At 46.9% G+C, this 15,375-nt stretch overlaps 1 protein-coding gene across 1 annotated transcript in view; it reads right to left on the bottom strand.

Annotated features, from left to right (window-relative positions):
- LOC135557435 (rho guanine nucleotide exchange factor TIAM2) overlaps positions 1–15,127 on the bottom strand; it is a 34,358-nt gene extending 19,231 nt beyond the window's left edge. The window contains exons 1-6 of the mRNA XM_064990691.1: positions 14,686–15,127; positions 6,488–6,668; positions 4,892–6,223; positions 2,994–3,471; positions 1,499–1,674; positions 152–376 (exon numbers count right to left, since the gene is read on the bottom strand). Coding sequence (XP_064846763.1) covers positions 152–376; positions 1,499–1,674; positions 2,994–3,471; positions 4,892–6,217 — 2,205 coding nt within the window. The 5' untranslated portion in view covers positions 6,218–6,223; positions 6,488–6,668; positions 14,686–15,127. The remainder of the gene's footprint in view (positions 1–151; positions 377–1,498; positions 1,675–2,993; positions 3,472–4,891; positions 6,224–6,487; positions 6,669–14,685) is intronic.
- Between the last annotated feature and the right edge of the window lie 248 nt (positions 15,128–15,375).

The following is a 15,375-nucleotide window of genomic DNA, read 5'->3' as shown; positions in this document are numbered from 1 at the left end:
CCCTAATTGTAACACTAAACCTAACCTCTAAGCCTAAAATATATTTGTCTGAATTTTCCTCATCTTACTATCCTTGTGAGGACTTTTGGTGCCCACAAGGATAGTTAAACACAAACACACACACAGCCACTAGACCATCTCAGTGCCTCACCTGGCTCTCGATGGCCTTCCTGTTCCTTTGGTCACTGATGACAGACAGCTGCAGCTCAGCCATCTTCTTCATCTTGCTGTCCATGTCGATCTTCTGCAGCAGGACGCGTGTCTGGCTCCTCAGTAACCTCACCGTGTCCTCCTTCCCCTGTCTCTTAGCCAGCAGAGAGGCGCTGGCAGAGTGGATGGCCGTCACCCAGTTCTCCAGGTCTGTTTGATTGGCAGCCTGCGGGGAGGAACAGGGCTAGATGACACAGTGCCACGGTTGGGCGGGGGGGACATGGGACCAGGTGACACAGTGCCAGGCCAGGGGAAGGGCAGGAGAACATGGCTCTCATTTCCCGTCTTTCTTTCTCTCTTCCCAGACGCCAGGGATCCTTAAGTGCCAGACAAAAGCCCTTATACATGTTCGTGACTACGCTAAGAAGTTTCACTTCCCTCAGTTTCCCCCTCGTTGCCATGGTGCGTTGGATAGATACAGCCCTGCAGTGTGATTTGTGTGTCTAGTAAACACTTGGTGAATGAATCAAATGAACGTTACTCTCTGGGAGGAAGGTGTTTTCAACGATTGTAAAACTGAGTGCGGAGAACATTAGAGACAACACTTTCCCTCTCAAAATGTGGAAAAAGAGGACAACAACCCTACTGCCAAACAGACACACAGGATGCATGCCAAATGGAACCCTATTCCCTACACAGTACACAACTTTTGACCAGGGCCCATAGGGCACTATATAGGGAATAGGATGCCATTTAGGGCGCACCTATACACGACTAGTCTACTCAGACCAGCCAGTAGGGATGCTTTTCCCAACCCTACCATTTGACACCTTTATAGAACGTATGACAATGGAGCTCTAAAGCTGACAGTGCATCCAGACAGGACATCACCAACACCAATATAGTCATTACCAACCAGAACAGCGGCACATTCCATCCTAAAAAGCAGACGTTCAGCCCAGTCCATACTTGTGGTTGTCCCATAGCATATGGAGTTATTCCAATATATAACCCTTCTAAAAAAGAATGCAACAGACTGAGTTGAAAAAACACAACTCCATCACAAGGGGTCCATGAGGCAGGAGCGGGGGGGGGGCATACAGCAGAAAACCCTAAAATGTTCCTTCTTACTCATTCACACTGTGCTCAACGAAAAAGAGAGATGAAAAATGACGGCGTACTGCAGATCTCAAACAACAATAGTGAATGAGGACCTCCCTGACAAGTGCCTCCGTTGACGGCACAACGGTCTGTGTAGAACTAACCTCGTCCCCAGTCTATTCCACAGGCACATACAGGTACTTCCGAGCTTGAGAATCCTGGTGAGCGAGCCTAGGGTAGAACGTACCTGGAACAGATAGACATCTCCGTAGGCGTTGCTCAGACAGAAGACGTTCTCCTTCTTGGGGTGTTCGGGGACGGCCTGGACAATGCTGTCCTCGGCCAGCAGGGCGTAGCGCGGGGACAGCTCCTGCTCGGGACAGCTGCTTTTCCCATAGGTCTCATAGAACAGGAGGGTGCACCCTGTATGCACCAGGGAGGAGAGGAGGCTTTAGCTAAGACACCGCTCTAGAACCATATTGTGAGACAATGACCCAATGTCAAGGGGAAAACCTACAGAACATACAGTGCATTCGGGAAAGTATTCAGACCCCTTGTCTTTTTCCCAATTGTTTTACATTACAGCATTATTCTAAAGTGAAAAAAAAAACATTCTCATCAATCTAAACACAATACACCATAATGACAAAGGGAAAACGGGTATTTTGACATTTCAGGGCATGTAAAAAACATACAACAAAAATACCTTATTTACATAAGTATTCAGACCCTTTGCCATGAGACTCAAAATTGAGCTCAGGTGCGTCCTGTTTCCATTGATCATCCTTGAGATGTTTCTACAACTTGATTGGAGTCCACTTGTGGTAAATTCAATTGATCGGACATGATTTGGAAAGGCACACACCTGTCTATGTAAGGTCCCACAGTTGTCAGTGCATGTCAGCAAAAACCAAGTCATGGGTTCGAAGGAATTGTCCGTAAAGCTCAGACAGGATTGCATCAATGCAGGATACCAAAAAATATCTGCAGCATTGAAGGTCCCCAAGAAGACAGCGGCCTCAATCATTCTTAAATGATAGAAGTGTTTTGGAACCACAAAGACCTTTCCTAGCACCAGGACAACGACCCTAAGCACATGGCCAAGACAACGCAGGAGTGGCTTCGGGACAAGACTCTGAATGGCTCAACCTGATTGAACATCTCTGGAGAGACCTGAAAATAGCTGTGCAACGACGCTCCCCATCCAACCTGACAGAGCTTGAGAGGATCGGCAGAAAAGAATGGGAGAAACTCCCCAAATACAGGTGTGCCAAGTTTGTAGCGTCATACCCAAGAAGACTTGAGGCTGTAACTGCTGCAAAAGGGGCTTCAACAAAGTACTGAGTAAAGGGTCTGAATACTTATGCTAATGTGATGTTTCTGATTTGTACGAAACTTGCAAAAATGTCTAAACACCCGTTTTTAAATCTGTAACGTAAATCTGTAACGTAACAAAATGTGGAAAAAGTCAAGGTGTCTGAATACTCTCCGAATGCACTGTACAGTATATAAACAAAATACATGTAGTAGAAGATGCTGTTCTGTTAACCTTTATTTAACCAGGTTGTCCCATTAAGAGGCATCCCAAATGGCACCCTATTCCCTTTATAGTGCTCTAGGGTTCTGGTCAAAAGAAGTGCACTATATAGGGAATAGGGTGCCATTTGGGACGAAAACCCAATTGGCTGTATGTAGCACAGGTTATTTGAGCGAGTGCAGGTAGAAGGAGGAGGGAGCCCTACCTTTAAGTGTGACCCAGAACTGCCTCCACTTCCTACGGGCCACCAGCTCCAGCTTCCTGTCCTTGTGCAGGGTGAGGATGGGTTTGAAGTAGAGCCAGCCGGCTCTGCGCACCACCCCCTGTTCCTTCTCAAACAGCAGGTCCAGCTGCTCCAGGGAACCCAGGGAGCCACTACCACTGCTCTCCCCCTGCTCTCCCTCTCCTATTCCCCCCCCTCCTCCCATCTCCTCCTCCTCTCCCTCCTCCGAGGGCTCAGTCCTCTCCGGCCCACTGTTGCGTCCTGTCTCCAGCTCCTGCATGAAGTTCTCATAGATGTTCTGGCGCAGAGCGTCACTGTGGCACTGTTGGCCCTGGGTGTGGGTGTAGGCCTGGGTGTGGAGGGGATTCCACAGTGGACCAGTTAACTGGGAGCTAGAGTTACCTAACCCAGGGTCCACTCCACTGCTAAAGCCCTCACTGGTCTCACTACCGTAAGGCTCCTAGGGAGAGAGAGACAGAGCAGGGTGGTTGGAGAGGAAATAATGAATAAATAGCTTGCTAGACCTTAAAAAGACCCGTAAAAGTTGAATGATCGTCTAACAATATGGCAATATCAGGGACACAGACGAGCCACATTCTCATGTATTTCTCGATGGACTATTTCCTGGACAGGATGCCATGATTTTCTGTTTGTATTAGGACATAATATGAGATGTATTGTGAGATACTCTAACATGATATGATACAATCATACCCTGGAATGTTGCTGGTACGAGTAACAGAAGACATGGATATTATACAGACCAATCTAGAGCAAACATTCTTAGGACCTGGCCTTGGCTTGTGCTAGCTGGAATCGCTCACAGGAGCAGGAGCCTACCCAGCTAGCACATTTGGTTCCTTGGAAGTTGTGGGTTTCGGTTTCCCATTGGTTCTGGGAGTGAAAACAACACGTTTCCTGTCCGGTAAAATGGAAAGTTCTAAGAAAGGAAGTGAACATTTTGCCTGTTCTGGGTTGCAGGGAAGTTTGGGGAACGTATTACTATGGTTCCCTGAACATTTTCCTGGGAGGTTTTATTAACGTTCTGAGAACAGAAATGACAGGTTATTTGAAGGTAATTAAATAACATGCTAAGAACACGCCTCAATAAGACTTTTAATAACACTTCTAGCTTAGGTTAACTGTTTTGAACTCTAAACACAGAACACATGGAAATGAATTTGCTTCGGTATTAATCATGCAAACACATTTATAGTTTTAAATCTGGCACGGCGTCAGTGCGATTCAAACCGGGATCTTCTGTTTTCTATCCGTGGAATTAGTCGAAAAGAGCGGGGAAGGTTTCCTTTCTGAACCGACATCATCGATCTTTGAAATCTTTCCCATGTAAATATCATATAATTCTACACAAAGTCTGAGGGAGACTGGCCTATAGTCTTACATAATATCTGTCAAAATTATATAAGGTTCTGAAAATGTTCCAGTGGGTAACTATTGTTGGAATAATTTATTTTGTGGTGCCTTTTCCTTTCATAGTGTTTTTCGCAATGGCTTGATGTTGTTTATTAAAGGACAAGCTACAAAAGTATCTCCAAGGATCCAGTCTGTCAGATATAAGTCTGAGGGTGTTCAGGAACCATAGGATGACGTGTGACAGAGAGACATTCATGTGGCACTGCAATGATCTGCATCGTCAGACTGGATTTAAGAGCCAACGGTCATCAGCCAATCACGTTGACCCAAACAACCGAAACAATGAGATTACCACCACACAGACTCAGCCAGCAGTCTTATCGCATCGCTTCGACAACTGGGGACACGTCATATGATAAAGAGTCTACACTACATGCCCAGTCTTCCCTCCTTCACGGTGTACCCTTCCCTCCTCCCCTCCCCTCTTTCTTCCCCTTTTCCCTCACCTGTAGTCTTCTTTTCTTCCTGCTCAGACTTCCCGTCCAGTCGCCGAGGCGCCTGATGCGGCTCTTCAGGTTGTCCTTTCTGCTGTTACCGACCACGATGGCGGAGGGCTCGGTGGCCACCGTGGCAGTAACCCTCCTGCATGGCAGCGTGCGACTGTGAGAGGAGTAGCGCTGGTCGTACAACCCCGAGCTCTCCTCCTGGATGACCGCGTCCAGGGTCAGTAACGAAGTGAGCGACCCCCGTTGCTGGGGGACGTCTTGGAACTGAGCAGTGGGGAACACAGCCGCCACGCTGGGGTTAGAGTAGAGGTCCGACAGGGACACAGGAGGGGACATGAGGCTAAACGGACTCTTCTCCGGATGAAGGATCATGGAGTCCCCGATGCCACTGTCCTCAGTGCGGCCCGAAGAGCAAGTGTTATACCCGTTGCTGTTAAACCCTCGGCTTGTATATTGACCGTTACCATCCACAGTCTGGAAGAGGAGGCTGGGGTTGAACCCCGGGGAGATGTCCTCAGTGTGGGCGGACGAGAAGGTGTTGAAGCCGCAGCCCGTCTCCTCGGTGCGAGTGGAGGAGTAGGTGGTGTAGCCGCTGCTGTTGTCCCCCGCTACGGTCTGACTACAGGTGAACACATTGTCATTGAGCTCCGTGGGGTTCCCCCAGGGAGAGTCGTACCAGGAGCCCTCGGAGCTCAGGGAGCTACCCTTGCTGGTCCCAGTCAGAGAGGGCTCTGGGGCGGCTCCCACAGGTTGGCTGTGGCCTGACCGATCCTGGGGCTCCAGAGACATCCGCATGGTGTTGGTGAACTCAACACGCATGCTGCCATCCTTACGGAGAAGCACCTTGGGGCTGCTGCGGCTCTCTAGGGGAACCCTGTGCTCACACGGAGAAGTCCTCTCGGGGGTACGCTGTCCATTAGCCCCGAGACCGTTAACACTCTCCCCACTACTCTCCAGGTAACTGTAACCGGTATGACAGGTGTTTTTCCTGGTCACTTGGGAGCTGTCCCCTCTGCCACACCTCTGTGGAGAGATGGGCTTCAGCTTGGCTCCCGGGGGCCCCCCCAGTTCCCTGCCCTCCTTAGTGATGTGGTGCTCATAGTGTTTCGAAGAGCCATAAGGCTGGTTGTGAGTGATCTTGTGCTGGGGCAGGCAGACCCTCCCCCCTTTGCCTCTGGTTCTGTATCCCTGGCCGCTCCCCTCGCTGCCCCTCCACCAGCTATGGGGGGACAGGGCCTCCTCTTTAGCGGAGTAGAACTTTAGAGAGCAGGATTTGGATTTCCCAGGGACGTTAAAGCTGCTGTACTGGCTGTCAGTGTTTCCCATTCTGATCTGCTGGGCAGAAGACAAAACATCAGAATGAGAGATAATCAAAACAGGATGTATTTCATTGTAATGAAAAAGGAATTTGTTGTTAACTGACTTCCCTGGTAAAAAAAATTAGAATATGACAGGAAATGAACTCACATGAGGTTAAACAAAATAAAATCACGTAAAGACAATGTTGAATAAAATAAAATGAAATCACACGAGGTTAAATGAAATGAAAGCACATAAAAAACGATTGTATGCACATCAGCTGTAAAGTTATCTTACCAGTTGTGGTGTCTGTCCTCAGGACAAACTTAGATACTACTCTGCATACTCCTATGAGTTACGTCTCAGCAGCGCTAGCTAGGCTCTGTGTCGTTGTGTGATCTCTTCAGGACTGAGCACCTCTCTCTCTCACACACTCACACAGCTGCTCTCTCTCTCTCTCTCTCTCTCTCCGACTCATCTGTAGGGAAACAGAGGAGGGAGGGGCTTCGGTCAGTTCCACACACAGTCTGCCTTGTGTGTGAGCCTACTGTGGTTAGAGCCCCACCCCAAATCTAAACACCCCTTCTTCCTTGGCTTGGCCACCCCCCCCACTCCACTCAGCCTCCTTCCATGACATACTGCTACTGAGCTGCTGAAGGGACCTTTTTAAAAGCAGACTTCATTCTGTCACATGTTTATTTTGGTTCTCAGGAATTCCGAGCAATTTTCTCTTCTCTCTAAAAAAAAAAAATATCCTCCACTGTAAAGACGGTTGAGTTGAAGTCATCAGACAAGGCTATTTGGAGAGTCACCACAAGCAATGTCTCTGAGTTCTTCATAGAGTCAGATTTAAACTTTCAAAAAAGAACACAAGTTAGAAATCTCGAGTCAGATCAAGTTCAAGCCAAAAAGAATGAAAGAGAACATGTCCTTAAGGTAAAACAATTAAGGACATTTTGAAATACAATATGACACTGATGACAAATGACATCAACCCCAGTGTTTCCTGAAACAGATAAAGCCTCAGACTGTTTACATCTTGCACAGAGTTGTTTTTTTCCCTGAGAGACAGAGAGGTTACAGTGGCCCGAGGTTCACTGTGTTCCGCAGTAAACTAAAGCAGCACTACGCCTTTCCTGTCCTGGGCTCATTCATACTGAAGAGGCAGCAGAGGAGTGGAAAGGAAGAGGAGTAGAGGAGAGGAGGACAGAGCCCTGGCTTCACAAAGCAGGGTGAGAATACATCACACTGCTTACCCGAAAAACATTAACAACCCTTGGCCCCTTCATTTAAACCCAACAGGAAGCACCGATGGAGAAACCTTGGATGCCGAAGCACCCAGTCAGACGGCAGAGAAAAGAGCAACCGGTTGTCTCCAGTCATTAAGCTAGAATGTTGAGGAGGACAGAAGAACGGCCATCAGCGTGACAGGTTGTGGTTCCACCCTCGCTGTGTGTGTAAAAAGAAGACGGACCCTTTCAGCCGGGGCGCCGGACTATGGGCCTGTGCAGTGGGCTGGGCGGAACCGTGGAACAGAGCACTTTGTGACACAGTTGTCGGTTTGCGCTGCAGACAAGTAAGCCGTGAATGGCTAAAGGTAGAGGCGGTGGTTGACACTTTTGTTGTGCCTCTCCGATAGGCCATCTGCTCCCTCGCTGGGGAAGCCCTGTCACTCTCGACCCTGGCATTCTTCAAGCACAATGAGCCCCCCACCCGTGCAGAACTCCAGGCCAGCCATACTGCTGTGGAAGGCATCAGGGATGAAAATGAGAATGTGCTCCTGTGGATGGCTGAATGCTCTTGTTTGAAGTTTTTTTGGGGGGGGGGGGGGGGGGTGCGTGGAATGCCACCTACCCTTGACATACACAGTCACATCCTATTTATTCCATGACATCAGAGCAGTTCAAAACAAACAGTTCAAACCCTTAATTTCTATTTCAGTGAAGAACTACATTGTCTTTCCTTTTGTTCACCAAATGCAGTACTACGAAACAAGTTCCCACTGAATCCCCCTTTACTATCTTGCTCGCTCTCTTGTCCCAGCAAGACTCTCTGCCTTTCTCTTCCTCCTCCTGACCCCTTTCCTGTTGCTGTGCTTACACGGGCCTGCTAAACACTGACTACGTCCCAAATGGCACCCTATTCCCTATATAGGGCACTACATTTCACCAAGGCATGGACCTTGGTGAAATGTAGGGAGTAGGGTGCCATTTGGGAAGCAACCACTGTATCAGCCAGGCCCCACATACTTCACACAACTTTCCATAAGGGGATAAAGGGCTGGCACACACAGAGAGAGAGAGAGAGAGCATCCTGACAGTGTTCTAAAACAGACCATTAAAAAAAGGTACAGGCCCTTCTCTTTATCCACTTTATGTTTGTCACATGAATGTCGTTAGAGCACATCTGCTGCGGCCAAGAATTCCCAACTGAAAATCTACCGCTATGATCTAATATTGTAATAACACAACTGCCCAAGTTTCTGACGACAGTACATATGAGTCATCGTACAATGGAATTGTTCATTGTAAATGGACACCTTCACAGCAAAATTCAACATGATTAAATAAATTGACCTTGTAAATTTTTTTCAAACAGATCAAAACTGTAGGAGGCATGAATGTAAATGTTTTATTTAAGGAAAAAGAGGTTCAGTAGATTCAAATCCCCACACTGTCAGCAGCAGCATGTGTAGCCTACTAAGGATGGAGCCAAAATCCAGTGCATCATTTCTCCTTCAGCAGCCGGATAGAGGAAACAGGAAGAACAGCTAGATCATAAAGAGAAGGAAGCAGAGACACCTCCTACCTCCCTCAGGACTGACACTATGCTATGGTGGCAAGTGCGAATGCAAGAACCCATACCAACAACCCAATGCATATCTCTCTCTCTCTTTCTCTCTCTCTCTCTCTCTCTCCCTCTCTCTCTCTCTCTCTCAGCGATTATGGGCATGTAGGAGGGCTGAGGCTGGTGGTTAATGGCAGCTGGCCACCTTAGAGCTGGAGCCGTGACTGGGCCTCTTGTTCGACGAAGCATACCATACAAAGTCCCACGCCACACTCAGGAAGGAATGCAGAGGAGAGCAAGCACATGCAGGCAATAGCGCAGTCGTGCACACATACACACGCAGACACTTGGAGGAGGATCAGGGAGTCAGAGGAAGTAAAATAGAGAGTGAAGAAGGGGGGCCATTGTTGTTGTTTGGCTGTGATGGTTTAGATCAGGGGTGTCAAACTCATTTTGCCCCGGGGGCCGCATTCTGTCTTTAATGAGGTCCCGAGGGCCGTCTTAAAAATTGTTTGTATTTCCTCGCTGTCAAAATGAATAGTCCTCTATCCATCGTTTTGGGAATTTCCGATGCGCCCTGACTGTCTAGCTTTCAATTAAGTGATTATTAGCGAGCTGGACACAGCCAAATAACTGTATGAATATATTTGTCATTTTAAAGTATATTGAGGTTGTTGTCCCGCCATACATACACACACACACACACACAGACACACACACACACACAGACACACACACACACACACACACACACACACACACACACACACACACACACACACACACACACACACACACACACACACACACACACACACACACACACACACACACATCCGGTTGAAAGTTTTTGAACACCTACTCAGGTTTTTTACTCAGACTAATCAAAACTCTAAAATAACACATATAGAATAATGTATTAACCCAACAAAGTGTTCAACAAATCGCCATCCCTTGCCTTGATGACAGCTTTGCACACTCTTGGCATTCTCTCAACCAGCTGTGTGAGGTAGTCACCTGGAATGCATTTCAATTAACAGGTGTGCCTTGTTAATAGTTAATTGGTTGGTCTAGTGTGCTCTGGTCTGTCTTGATAAAACTGTTGATCTAGTGTGCTCTGGTCTGTCTTGATAAAACTGTTGGTCTAGTGTGCTCTGGTCTGTCTTGATTTGTCCACACATCAGAATTTGACTGCTCAGGCCAGATGTGGTCTGGTGTTTTTATTCATACTCATATAGTGCCAGATTCAGAGTTGAGATAAGCACATGCAACTTAGATTTAGGCCTAAATTGTTCATTGATGTCATTGGGATTTAGAGACTTATTGGGCTCTATTTTCATCTGGCGCTAAGGAGGGACAAGTGTCAAACGCACGCTAGTTTGCAATTTAGTCATGTAAAAACGAGTGCACTGGCATTCTCCAGCCCTAACGCCAGGTTTGGCCATTCTTACCTGTTTAACATCAGCTCGCTTGCGCTGAGGAAAAAAAAATGAAAATTGAAAATGAACCATTTCATGTAGCCCTAATGGGATGTTTTAAGACACACCGGTAATGCAGTCGAGAATGGCATGGATTGGCATGGATTTTGAGAGTGGAAGCGCAGCCTATCCAGCCATGACGTAGTGCCCATGGAACCAGAGATGTGCCTTTTGTGCCGGTGAATCTCATATTTCGAAACATAAAAAATGTTTGGTTTCCCCCCATTTAGTTTAATTTTATTTTAAAAAACAAGCACAACCTACACTCTCCTTCATCAAGGCCGGTTTAGCAGCATTGCATTGTCTTTTTAGCCTGGTCATTAGCCAGTTAGCCTATGAATGAACAGCTTTTAAATGGTCTACTGAGGCTTTGAAGTATTTCAGGTTTTCCCCTTTTTTTTAATTATTCACAATTCACAGAACTGCATTCCACTTGTTGAATTAGGCTATCCGTCCCCATTTTCAAAGAACGCACCTTGTCTGATTACCAAAGACACACTTCCGGCTCCAAATGATTCCCTCCTCCTATAATGCCATATCAACAGTGGATTAAAAAAAAAAGAGAAAATCTGCCTCGCACATAGGCAACGCTAGAATTGAGTCTAGTATTTTGTATAGGCATACGCATGTTATGCGTAATGAATAGGCCTATGTGCACCCAGCCCCATTGTCTGCTAACCAGACTATAATTGACCTGGTATTAAATTAAACGAAACAAACTCTTTAGCCACCTCCAGCCCATTTCCACCCTCTACCTCAATCGGTCAATTTCTAACTAAGTTAGCTGTCAATTAGAGTTGGAACCATTGATCCATCACTGCAGCTGAGCATTCTGTTGTTAGCAAATATACCGGGGAGTGAGTTGAGGACACAGGCTGCTGTAACGTGTGCGCTGGGAGTCGGGAAGCAAGTGCAGGGAGTGAATCATTGAATAAATCAAACGAACATGGAACAAACAAGAGACTCGAATAGGGTACAGACGCGAAACAGAAACAATAACACCCGAGGAAAGAATCAAAGGGAGTGACACATATATTATGGAGGTAATCAGGAAGGGGATGAGTCCAGGGGGTGGCGCAGGTGCGCCTAACGATGGTGTCGAGCACCGGAGGGGAGCGGGAGTAAACGTGACAGTATCAACCTATTCCCTATTTAGTGCATTCATTTTCACCAGGGCACATGGGCGTTTGGCCACTTCTATGTGGCGACTTCCTCTAGATATTTGGGTTAGGTTAGTTGGTACACCGATGGATGACACCGACTCCAACCCTTTGTCACGCACACCTCTTTATATTGCGTCTGTATGTCCTATACTGTCAGTGGATTGTGTGTAGAACGTTGGTTTTTGCCTTGATGTGAAATTTTGGCGCTGAACATTTCAGACTAGTGAGAAATGCAGTGCGAAATGATCCTAAAAGCCATCTAGATGTAAATAACTAAATCTTCATACCCTTCATAGGGAGAGGGGTGATATGGATGGTAGTTGTGCTCGTGGGGGCAGGGCTCTTTCATCTCTCTCTCTCTCCACTGAGCACACACTCTTTTCTTCCAGCTCCATTGTCCCAGAAGAGAGAGAAAGAAAGTGAGAGAGAGGGGGCCAGAGAGGGCCACACAAAGCAGAGACGGCTGCCTGGCGCGGGCTCTTCTGTTCAGCCTCTAGTCCAGATGCCAGCTTCAAGCCCCTTTGCCCTTCAAAACATCCATCAATAAAAGTATAATAATACTACATGGTACTTTTCAAAGACCCAAAGTCGCTTTACAATTGTAAAACCTAAACAAAAAGCAGAAATCTAAACAAGGCCAGACTAACAGCAGGTCGAAACAGAAACATGAGTGAACGAACAGGTGTTGTGGTGTGTGTGTGTGTGTGTGTGTGTGTGTGTGTGTGTGTGTGTGTGTGTGTGTGTGTGGTGTGGGTTTGGGGTAGGCCAAGGTGAAGAGGTGGGGCTTTAGGAGGGACTGAAAGATGGTGAAGGGCTCAGAGTCACGGATGGCTGGAGGGTGAGAGTTCCAGAGCCTAGGAGCAGCCCTGGCGAAGGCCCTGTCGCCGAAGCTCCGGAGCTTGGATCTGGGAAGGACAAGGTGGCCTTCTGTGACGGAATGGAGTCAGCGTGTGGGTTGAAAGGGGAAAAGAAGGTTGGAAAGGTAAGCGGGGGGCAAGGTGGTGAAGGGTTTTCCCATAGGAACTACAGCTTAGTGAGGTTAAAGGCAACCCTCAGACATTCGACACTGTGTACACAATGCCAGTCTCACTGAGAGAGAGGTGTGCCACAGAGTTGCTGGTGACAGTGATGACGATGGCTTGTCAGTGTCTTTGAAAGGAGGAGCCATATGTTGGCAACTATACTTTCAAAAGATGCCCATGTAATTTAAATGAAAAGACTGTCGCTGGAAGATTGAGTCCATTTCAGGCAGTTTTGTGAATGTGCGAATAGCAATTGGAACAAAAACCTGCTAGGAACCACTTAAATGCCAGCAGCACCCTCAAGTTGTGCATTTCTACACTCTTAGAAAAATAGTTAGTATCCAGATTAAAACCTTTAGGGTTCTTTAGCTGTACCCAAAACCACAGGATAGGGGTCCTCAACTAGATTCAGCCGCGGGACGATTTTTTTAGTGAGCGGATGGTCAGGGGGGCGGAACATAACTAGAAATCATTTGTACTCTGCAAATTGACGCAAGAAGCATAAAAACATAATCATTTCAAACCTTGATTACATTGGTACACGATCACATATGTCTCTCTATTTATGTGTGGAAATACTTCGGAATAGATTTCCTAAATAAAAATACATTTGAGCTGAGTTCCTAGTGATTTTACAGTCTTTTATGTAGAAAAATGAAAATCCCCCCCAATTTAGTTTTTTATTCTTATTTTTTGGGAGTGGGCAATTAAAAGCGTCAGTGGAGTTATTTTATGCTATTCATTTCGACATTTATTCAGGTTTTCAACACCCGTAATAGCATAACCATGATAGTCTTTCGGTTACAATATGGTGGTGAAGGGCTATATTTGGCCCATTCATCTCTGGTCAGAGTCAGAGTGAGGCATACTGGGTTTTGCTCCAGCAATAGCTTAGCACCTGGGTCCGAGCTGTGTGGCGCTGTGTACCACCACACACGCTAATGAGCAGGATGTGGTGGTTAAGGCTAAGTCCATGTAAACATAGGGATTCCACAGGCAAACCCGATGCATTCCCTCACACACAAATACACACACAAGAACGCACACACAAACAGACCGACACACACCCACACACACACACACAAACAGACCGACACACACACACACACACACACACACACACACACACACACACACACACACACACACACACACACACACACACAATCACAATCACACTTACTCAACCTAAGTACTTTGGGCTTCGAGTTGATTCAGTATTAATTTTCTCTGTGGAGCAACGACAGTGTTGCTGGTCAGTGAAGTCTTAAAGGAGTGCATTAAAAGCATTGATCTGCTGTTTGGATGCCAAATGAGAGAACAAAAAGTGTTTTCTTTCCAGTGCAACCAACAGAAAACAGGGGGGAAAAAAGGCCCATTTGTACAACTAAGTGGATTTATTGGCTTAAAGTTTAATACTATTTGTTCAGAAGGTCACTGGTAAATACCCATTTAGCCGTAGAGGAATGCCGTAGACTTGGTAACGTGCTGTAAAGCAGCTGAAAACAACTAAAAACCTCTGGACCACATCCCCCTATTGTATGCTGGGTTTTATTTTCATAGTTCATAGTCTCTATTGTAGACGGTGCAGCCTTAGCGTGGCAGTATGGCTGACAGAGTTCCACAGCCATGGAAATGATGGTGATCTGAGAGGGCAGTAGGGCCCAGCCCTGTTCTCCTTGTTTGATCGGCTATGCAAAAACACCTCTGACTCACACTGAAGACCAAGGCACGCAGAGTCGGATTGGCTTCCAGCCGGACACACACTGTGCACACACAGCTTGGGAATTCTGCTGACCTGTCACTGATGAGAGGTGAGAGGTGAAGCCGGACAAATCCATTCTCTTGAGTCTTTCTCACGTGCACTGCAGTGCACACAATCCTACATGTCCTAAAAACGCACCCAGGCACACAAGCACACACACACCACAAGGCACGCAGGCACAAACTAACTATACTTTACATAGTACACTCAACATACACACTCAGGACACAGTCACTTCCTTAGTTAGGGTAGGGCTATTTCCGCTCAGATGGTCACTCACCAATAACAGGGCTCCATTCTTATTTGAATGTGACTCACAGGTCTCAGAAGGTCAAACATCCCGTCCACTTGTGTTCCTGTGACGCTATCATTGTAGTACTGTAGGGTAAAACCTGGGAACAAAATCCAACTGACGCTTTATCTGAATAGCCTACATGAGAGCTACCACAGACCCAGTACACACAGTGCACCTATTCCTGCTGACTGCTCTGAGGAATTCAGAAAAACGTGTTCAAGATTTCAGAATTATCTTTCAGGTTCTGTACTGAAAATTGAAAAGTGCAGCAGCACTTCGCCAAGTTGTCCTCTGACTTCAGGATCTTCTCTCATTTGAGGGGGAACATGTAAACAAATCCTAAAGCAACCCCTTCCCTGGTTTACATAAGGGGCCGCCCATTCAGGGAGTCACGGAGCTGAGCTCACCAGGAACCACAGCGGCTTAGTCACAATTCTCCACCCTGTTTCATAAGTGTGCGCGTGCACACTCCCCATCGTGGATTTAAAAGCATATGATTGGCGTAAACATTGGCTGGAGTGACTTTACACTATTGCTAGATACACACAAGAAAGTGTGCAAGTGTAAAGTTTGGCAGAAGGGCGGAGAACCCGGGACTCAGGAGGGAAGTCAGGAGCGCCTCCCTCACTCCTCTGTTACGCAACACAGGGAGAGGCTGCAGATCCAGCCGCACCG

Source organism: Oncorhynchus masou, chromosome 16, assembly GCF_036934945.1.
Source record: "Oncorhynchus masou masou isolate Uvic2021 chromosome 16, UVic_Omas_1.1, whole genome shotgun sequence".
In the NCBI taxonomy this organism is placed as follows: Eukaryota; Metazoa; Chordata; class Actinopteri; order Salmoniformes; family Salmonidae; genus Oncorhynchus; species Oncorhynchus masou.
This window is presented reverse-complemented; position numbering and strand designations above follow the sequence as displayed.